General features: G+C 37.2%; 1 protein-coding gene across 2 annotated transcripts in view; it reads left to right on the plus strand.

Annotated features, from left to right (window-relative positions):
* kcnb1 (potassium voltage-gated channel, Shab-related subfamily, member 1) overlaps positions 1-9377 on the plus strand; it is a 44795-nt gene extending 35418 nt beyond the window's left edge. For both annotated transcript variants that reach the window (XM_017304769.2, XM_008408739.3), the window contains exon 3: positions 671-9377. In XM_017304769.2, the coding sequence (XP_017160258.2) occupies positions 671-2584 (1914 nt within the window). In that variant the 3' untranslated portion in view covers positions 2585-9377. The remainder of the gene's footprint in view (positions 1-670) is intronic.
* The last annotated feature ends 441 nt before the right edge of the window (positions 9378-9818 follow it).

Below are 9818 nucleotides of genomic sequence, written 5' to 3' on the forward strand. Positions count from 1 at the left end.
GAACCTTTCACAAATGTATATGGAATATTTAACAAACTTTGAATCTAATTATTTTAGTTATGTTTATTAAAGTCTTGGCTATTAAATATGTCACCTCGACCAGACATGCAGACGCGATGGTGATTTTATAGATTGCTAACCATTATTGTTCACTCAAGAGCACTAACTGATGTAAGTACACTGGATAAGTCGGTCATAAATAAATAAGTAATCCAACCGAGTTCAGTCCATTTGCTGTCAGCCAGTCCCACACTCTGCTGGGTATTTACTGGAGGTCTATTTACACTGTGAGAATATCAGCATTCTCTTACACTTCTCGCCACTTTCATACTGCCTTAATGAGCTTTAATAAATACACTGAAGGTGTATTTAAGTCTAAGACTAAGCAAAGTAACAAATAGGTTTAAAAGTGGGGTCTATTTTAAAAGTTTCAAAATGTTATTACATCACAGTGGAAATTAGAAAAAAAATACCCCATTACTTTTACTCAGTGTAATTGCACACGACTTTACAATGCATTTCTTATATTCTTAGCAATTACTGGTATTCTCATATAGAGTTTGCCAGTCTAAGTGTCTTCTCCTCTTTCATCTCAAGTCTTCTTGTACTTTATCTAATTCCCTAATGGTGCAATCTTTTCTCATATTACTCCTCTTGTTCTGTCTTTCAGATCTTGGCCATCATCTCCATTCTCTTCATTGTGCTATCCACCATTGCTCTGTCTCTAAACACCCTTCCAGAGCTTCAGGGCACAGATGAGTTCGGCCAGTCCACAGACAACCCACAACTAGCACATGTGGAAGCTGTTTGTATTGCTTGGTTTACCATGGAATACCTACTTCGCTTTCTCTCTTCTCCCAATAAATGGAAGTTCTTCAAGGGTCCTCTCAATGTCATTGACCTGCTGGCAATTCTACCCTACTATGTCACCATCTTCCTGACAGAGTCCAACAAGAGTGTGCTGCAGTTTCAGAATGTCCGCCGTGTGGTTCAGATCTTCAGGATTATGCGTATCCTTCGTATCCTAAAGTTGGCTCGTCACTCAACAGGTCTTCAGTCTCTGGGCTTCACGCTCAGGAGAAGCTACAATGAGCTGGGCCTGCTTATTCTTTTCCTCGCCATGGGTATCATGATCTTCTCTAGTCTTGTATTTTTTGCCGAGAAGGACGAAGAGGATACAAAGTTCAAAAGCATTCCGGCTTCTTTTTGGTGGGCCACCATCACTATGACCACAGTAGGGTATGGAGATATCTATCCCAAAACTCTGTTGGGAAAGATTGTGGGGGGATTGTGCTGTATTGCTGGAGTGCTTGTGATTGCGTTACCTATTCCCATTATTGTGAATAACTTCTCCGAGTTCTATAAGGAGCAGAAAAGGCAAGAAAAAGCCCTTAAAAGAAGGGAGGCTCTTGAGAGGGCAAAACGAAATGGTAGCATTGTTTCTATGAACTTAAAGGAAGCCTTTGCTCGGAGTGCAGAGCTCATGGATGTAGTAGTAGAAAAGAGTGAGAGACCTCATGACAACCACCTGTCCCCAAGTCACTGGAAATGGGCGTCCAAAAGAGCTGCGTCAGAGACAAGTTCAAACCGTTCCTTCAATGCCCAAGAAATAGGCTCTCCCTGCAAAGCTCGAGACACCAGTCCCCAAAGATTGAACGTTGAGAAATTAGAAGAGATGTACAGCCAGATGGCAAAGACACAGTCACAACCTAACCTCAATGCAAAAGACAGAGGGTCCAGAGTTAGCAAACAGAGAGATGAGATAGAGCTTGGAGCCATTCAAGACCATGGACCATCAGTGCTAGGAGCCAAAGACGGAGTGGGGGACATGAAAAGCTTGTCTAGCATTGATAGCTACATCAGTTGTGCTACAGACTTCCAAGAGAATCCACGCTATCCCCACAGTCCAGCAGCAGACATTGGTCTTAAAGAAAGCAGCCGGTTTACTTTTGGTCCAGTTACAGTTTTGTCTCAGCACATTAGTAAAAAAATTGGTCATCAAATCAAAGGGCAGCATGAGTCTGTGCTGAGTCCAGGATCAAAATCCTCAGGCCCAGACAATACAAGAAGATTCTTGTTTTCAGGAAACTCCTCAAAAAGCCTTAAAGGAGGCTGCCGTAGCGACGGGGATTCAGGGCTGTCCCCACTTTCAGACAGCTCAGTTGTCTCAGACCAGTCTCTTTTGAGTCCCGAAGCATCTGTGTACACCACTGCCAGCAGCAGGACCCCTCCAAAGTCACCAGACAGCACTGCCATGGCCCCTACAGTTTTCACTTTCCATGACTCCTCGATCAGCAAATACATCGATGCTGATACGGATGACGATGAGCACCTCCGGGACATTACTGAGGCCAGTCCCTCAGACCGTCTACTGGCTGGTGGCAGCCCAAAACACAGTATTAACATAAATTACCAGAGGGGGACTAACCATTTAGAAACAGCCCAAAAGATGTTGGGTCAGAACTGTTACTTTCCTCTTGAAGGTATTCGTGGGAAACCTCATGAAAATCATATAGGACCTGACCCAGCACGTAGACCAAAGGCTGAGAGGGGACGACAAAATACTTTGGACAAAGGCCTTTGAAGTATAGGTTATCAGAGACACATGGAACGCAGGTGGACATATGGTTATTGACCAAAACACCTGGCAAACAGAGCTGCTCAATAAGCCAGAGACAAAGAAAGGTATAGAGAAAAAGGCTCTCATGTTTCGCAAATAACCTGAGCATGCCGCTAGGGCAACAAGCTATGTCAATACATGTTGGGAATACTTTGGAAGAAAAATACCTTAAGTTGGAAGAATGTCACTGCCCCTCCTTTGAGTTCATTCCTGTGTGCTGTATTTCACATCCACAAAACTAAAGAACACCCCCAGATAGCCAGTGGGTTTGTTTAAAAACGCAGAGTCAGCAGAAAGATTGAGCTACGGATATAAATGGAAGTAACACAACAAAATAATGATTTCAGCCAAAGGGTTTTTTCAGTTCCATAAAAAAACAAAGTCCACCTTCTTGTAGTGACTCCCAATTATTATTATTTTTTCATTATTGGAGAAATACCAGAGGACCTAGAAGCCTATAAGCTACATATTGTGCCCTCCATTCCCAAACCTGGCCTTAATCATTTACATTTGCAAGTATGTGCAAATGTGAGTTCATCTGATTATCAGCTGTGTGAGATCATCTGAATATGAATGAGTGAATTATGAGAAACTGATGTAAACAACATCTTAAAACAATCTAACCTGATTTATTTTTTTATTGATAAGAGAAAGTCCCTTATACAGAAGTGATTTGCTTGTCTACAATGTCAGATTTCTATGTGATGCATAAGATTTAATGTCTTTGCTTAAGGTCTGCAGTTATCACAGGTTCCCACTTATTTTTCATTACATGGGCCTCATTGCCTCTCTTTAGCATCTGTCCTGCTATCTTTTAGGTTTACATGTTGTGTATTGAATGGATGAATACAGAACATCTGCCGCTGGACGTTATTTTTTAGCATTGTATGATGTTTTATGAGGATAAAGGTAGACCTTAGCTGAAATATTGTTAAGAAAAAAAAAAGAAATGAAGCATCTCAATTGCCGCATAAAGTGATAGCACATGCATGCTCACACAATATCAACATAAAAATATGAATTGGCAGTTAAAGAAATGTTTAAAGTAGACTTATCTTGTAATGTTTTACAACAAACTCACATGAAGTTTACATCTGAGTGACAGATTCTCAGCGTGTGTAAGCTTTGATTTGACTGACATTGAGTTTTAAATAGTTGGATAGGAAACAAGAACAAAACAAATTGGGTTTTACTTCTTGTTTCTCAACGTAATTAATTCTATTAGCACTGACTTCATTCAAGGATGATTTTATCACCATTTATATATAGTTACCAGATTTGATCCTCACTCACAAATGCGCAACACTCTCACACGCAAACCGGTTGAAGATAGCCACAGGCTACATAGATACCGATATTTTCCATGGAGATGTGATTCAACCAACATTGCTTTCAAGAGGAAAGCAAAGGTTTGCTAATTAGTGTTGGAGGTCTGCATGTCACAGATGCTTGTAGGCATATATAAAAATCCTCACTGATAAAAGACACGTCCATAATGTGGCAGGAGTCTATGATAGTTGCATGCCAAATTCACTCCTCACTGTGTGTTTTTTATGAACAATGTGTCACTGCAAACTTATGATGTAAGAACCTGTAAAGTTCAGCAAATGCTCCACAACCAACATTTTTGTACTTTTATGTCATACCTTGGAAAACTAAATTCACCGGCTTGTTTACACTGCCCTATACAGCGCTGTAAAAAGGTGATAGTCTCTCACACATTCCTTCTGGGGTTTCTTTTGTCTTTTTGACATGCTTAAGCATTTCAAAAAAAATGTTCACACCTAGTACAACTAACCAGTGGGAATACAAAAAGGATGTTTTCAAGTCATGATTTTCTTTGTCCGCCTTTTTTTTTTTATTTACGTGTGATTAACCACATTATTTTTGTTCAATTTCACAAGCCACCCTTAGGGTTGATTATGGTCATATCACAAGAAACCAAAACTCTGTAATAGTATTTGTTTGACAACATGAAGCATAGTAAGACATTTCGAAATATATATTTTTTAAACAAAGCATAATGCCGAAAATCCATCCATTGCATTTGAATTAAAACAATTCTGCAAAGAACAGTGGCCCAAAATTTCTCCTTAGGGAAATAAAAGTCTCTTTGTCAGTTTACTCAAACACCTGATGGCAGAGTTTGCTGCCAGCTATTAGGTTTATGTGGCGGTTATTTTTATACATAGGCCCACGTCGTTTTGGTTGTTTTTTTCCCCCCTCTAATAAGGGAAAACATCATTTGAATAATACATTTTGTATTTCCTCAGGTTATTTTGTTAGATTGGAAAATCCTTTGGTGACATTTAAGTGAGACGAGAAAAAAAGCCAACATAAACAAACAAAGTGTGCAAGGGACCAAATCCTTTTTGCAGCACAAAACAAGCACAAGCATGGCCATGAGGTTATGCAGATGTACCATTCTTGCTCAGTCTATGCCACTCTAAGCTAGGCCTAAAAAGAAAGAAGAAGAGCAAGCATATTTTCTTTCATTGACTTATGGGGTTTTATTTTTAGATGATGGATAGAAGAAAAACTCCAAACCAAAAAACATCTAGCAAGAAATTCAGAACTTTGCTGATACACTGCTGGTTGCCACTCACTCCCACCCTGGAGTTAGCATCAGGTCAGTGCTCCCCTAACCACATTATGCAAAGAGGACAACCTATTTTATTTCTCTTCAAATATTCTATAATCAAAGTATGTCCTGCTTTAACATTATTTATAGATTGCAGCTACTCCAGAAACACATCAGTGGAAGGCAGGATGAAATACATTATGTGGCATTGCTGCATTCTTTATCTGAATTCAGCAGAGCATCAAGCCACTCATACTACTTCTTTGTATCTTCTTCTGCAAAACAAATACCACCAGATTTTATGAGACATGCAAATTTATACAGATTACGTGTCGCAGATTGCAATGGTCTTTGAGAATCTGCTGGGTTTTTTTTACTGTCTAATCAACTTTTCCTCTACACGAGTACACAAACCATCAGATAATATGGCTGAGCTACCCAGCACTCTGTGATGTTATTTGCTTGGCAGACCAGTTTGAATGGCAACATTTGATTTTGTTAGACTTTATAAATTGTTTAAAACTGATAAAACTCTGGTTTTTATCAATTAGATTTGTTTGGTTTTGTTTCGATCACACTGTCACGTAGTAAATCAGGCCTAGAGTCATGTTGAACAAATAGCTGCATCCCCTGCATAAATCACTCATTCATTATAAAAAAAAAACTTTCTTTCAACACATAGTCATATGATATAGTCACCCTGTAAATCAAAAGTTTGAACATTTGGCAGAAAAGTACACTTACAGCTCATGAAATACACACAAAAATATCCCTAAAAGCAAATGAAAGTTTGGTGCACGGTCAGTAGTTACAGCTCAATTTCACAAAGTGTAACAGAATCAAAATAGTCTGACTTTCTAGGTGGGAAAAAATTCAGTAACAGAAGTTATATAAAAATCCCAAAATAAAAACCTGTGAAATAAGATTTTTTTATTATTATTATTTCCAGCAAAGAAAGAAATGATTCAGCAAAGAAAAAAATGTATAACAATCTGTGTTCCAGTCTGTCATTTATCAGTATTGTGTTTCCCAGTTCCATCCCAGTTCAAACACATAATGAGGAAACATGAAATGTCAGCAGCGTTTCAGGGACTTGTAGAGTTGATCCCTCCCTCCAACATTTCTGGGGTACATATGGTAGATTTTTTTTTCCCCCCTTAAAACTCTGTCATTTTTTAATGTCTTCTTTCATCACATCAAGGTTTATGGGAACAAACATGTTTGTAAAAAATAAAGGATCTAAGTCATTTCCAGACCCAGAACAACTGGTGAAACAGTAAGTAAAAGAAAAAAAGCCATTGGACTAAAATGAATGTAGTTTTTAAAAGTAATAACAACAGATTCCGACTGATCTAGATGTTTTTGTCTTGTGGTGAAAAGTCCAATCACAAATCCAGATTCTGTTTTCAGTTTTAATCACAGAGTTGGACCATTTCATATTGCTCTCCCTTAGTGAGAGTAGCTGAGGTGTGAAAGGAATAGCAATGACTGTGAGGAGCAGAGGGAAGCCGAGCTTGTTTGTGTGCGCGTTACCACTGGGAAGCATTAAAGCAGCAAGGGCACTGCTTAATGGAAAAGAATGAACTGTTTTCGATGGGAATGTGTGTTTGTGCTGTCGGATTCCTGTTTTTATTTTCTTCCCGAGTACATCTGCTATTTTGGCTGAAACTAAACACAGTTCTAAAATCCAAACTTTAAAGAGAAAAGATTAATACCATGACACAAAAATACAATTTTATATTGAAAATGGCATGTATAATACTAGGGAAAATACTACACAATCCAACCTGTATTTCAGCATCTCATATTTTTAGGGAGAAAAATAAATAAACTGTTATTTTAACAAGTGCTCTGTTGTAGTACACATACTGCTTACTATCTAATAAATCATTGCCATAGGTCTAACGCTTGAACACTGCTGCACAAGAACTGCTGGAAGGCATTGCACATTTCCTCAGATGGACAATGAAAATGGCTTTGTTTACATTCATAGATACATGTTTTCTGATATCGGCAGCCATGTGTGTTTACATCGAATTTGATGATTTCAAATGGTTCATTTCTGCAAAAACAGCTGCTAATCATTCATAACCAGCAGTCAAATATGTGTCATCTTTCACTATATGATGGTGACCCCTAAAAGGAAAACACATGACAGTCACAGATGTCCTTTAAAGTTAACAATGTAACCTAAAAAAAAATACATACATACAAAAATTGCTCCTGAAGCATCATGTAATCCTTTTATTTATTTATTTTTTCTATACTACAGTATAGTCAGGGACCATTATTGCTGAAATATCTCTGAACAATGATGACAATCAATATTTCATCAGAAGGCAGCAAGCTCTACTTCAGAGAATTGAGATTTATTGTGGAGATACAAATTTACAGCCATGCACAAACACACTCTTGCTGAAATAAGCACCAGAATCCCAACAAGTGTTGATAGTTTTAATCTTTTTGACCAAGAAAACACCAGGCGAGATGTTTAATTTACTTAGACTGTAATACTGTGACACAGAGCAAACATGTTATTACAAAATGTATGTTCTTACAATTAATCTTGTTTTTATTTGCTAGCAGAATTATTTGGGATTGTTAAAATGGGGTTATGTGGACTAGTTGTAAGCAGTTAGTATCTCGTGTAATAAAATAGTGTGCTTGGAGAAAGAGAGATTATTTTTGGCAGAGGAAATCAAGCCAATGCTTGGTTCAGTTTCAAAATGTTTTTCTGTCATCTTAAAACTCCAATTTCATTATTTTATTGCTTTACCAATCTTCAATCTTCAAACTATATTTACATAAGATGGTTATCCAGTTCAGTTCAGTTTATTTATAAAGAGCCAGATAATAGGAATGATAATTTTCAAACATTTTACAATAAATGGAATATCCAGTTAAAATCTAGCTATATCAAAATCAATAATCAAATTCATCAGAATTGTACAAATACAATATGATAATATCCACAATTTTATATATGCAGTTACAAAAAGAACCAATTATTCATTATCATAATATAATTTTCGAGGTTGGAGGGTTTTTTTTAAGACGGCAGAAATCCACTTTGTCTTCAAAAAAAATGAATCAGGGAAGATACTGACTTCTACTCATTATCCACAGAACCCTATTTTTAAAAAATCAAGTTGTCTCTTTAAGGCAGGGTGCTCCGTTTTTAATGGAAGCAAATATGAAACAAACAATACAAAGCACCTTTTAATTTCCTAACCTCCTAGGAGAGATATGTACTCAAATTAAGACTAAATTATGCTTGTTTGATTTTAGTTGAAAAAAAATAAAAAAAAAATAAATTCAAGAAGAGCACAGAATCTTTCATTTTAACCATACTCTGAATTGTCTTATACGACTCCCAAGTGTACAGATAAATTCATTAAGTTAAAATCTAAAGTGTAATTAGGTTGCTAGCTGATATATCTCACAGTTTAAAAGTTTAAGCCTTTTTGCATTTATTTGATAGAACCCCACAGGTCCTTTAAAGAGCATGTGGCAGTTTTAAAAACCCAATAAGGATCTTTTTTTATATAAGCTGCACACATTGAATCTAACACTGTATTACAGGGTTGGGGTTGATTCAGGATGCCTTGACGGAGTACACTCGTCACATACGACACCACATAAATGAGTATTATTAGAGAATGAAAGTACAACAAAAACCAAGAGGAGTACACAAAATGTCAGATATATTTTTTTAAGGTTTACACTCCAAGTGGAATTGACCCCAACCTTGCCTAAGCCATTGATCTTTGTAAAGTACACACTGTTTCCAGGGAATTCAATTACACAAAAAAAACAAACAAAACAAAAAACAAAAACAAGATATTTGAACGACCTTAGCCAGCTCTCATACGATGTTGTTTGTAGGTCTCGAGGCTGTCTGTTTTGTAAAAGAAAAAAAAACCCACAGAGAACATTTTTACCCATTGACTTTCTATGCTGTTGTTTCTGTATAAGTGTTCTACTGTTCAGTGCATGTTGTAACTTTGGCGTTGTGACTGGTTGTGATTCACACAGAGCCAGTACCTGTCATGTACTAAAAAAAAACAACAAAAAAACGTGTCTGAATGTCTCAAGATATTTCTATTTCTTATGAAAAAGCAACATTTCCCTTGAATGACTCAAAATGAAATAAATCAAATCACTTTACAGTTTGAACTTTGATTTCTTGACTTTCATTTTACAGTCAATTATATGTAAGACAGAGCATGTATAAATAAATAAAAAAAATGGAGAATGAGGTTAAATGAAGAGAAATCTGAAGGATTCTTGGGCAGATAGAAGCTTCCAGCCTTCTAAGATTTCACCACAGAGCCCTAAATCGAGGGTTCCCCCCAGCCTGCCACAGGAGAGATGGTCCTCTGCAGAACGGGGGGAAGGGAGGAAAAAGTAACAAGAACGTTTTTTTTTTTTTAATCAAAAGAGAAACAAGGTTGCCATCTAGTGGTAGTATGTTTTGCTCGAGTCTGTGCAAAAAAAGTAAGTTCAGATCAAATTTCTGGGAGAAGGAAAAAGAGAGAAAAACTGAAACTGCGGCCAAAGCCTTTCCAATACAACTGACCCACATATTTACTTCTCAAAAATACTAATGTTGCGCAC

This window comes from Poecilia reticulata, chromosome 5 (genome assembly GCF_904066995.2).
Source record: "Poecilia reticulata chromosome 5, P_reticulata-male-v2, whole genome shotgun sequence".
Classification (NCBI taxonomy): Eukaryota; Metazoa; Chordata; class Actinopteri; order Cyprinodontiformes; family Poeciliidae; genus Poecilia; species Poecilia reticulata.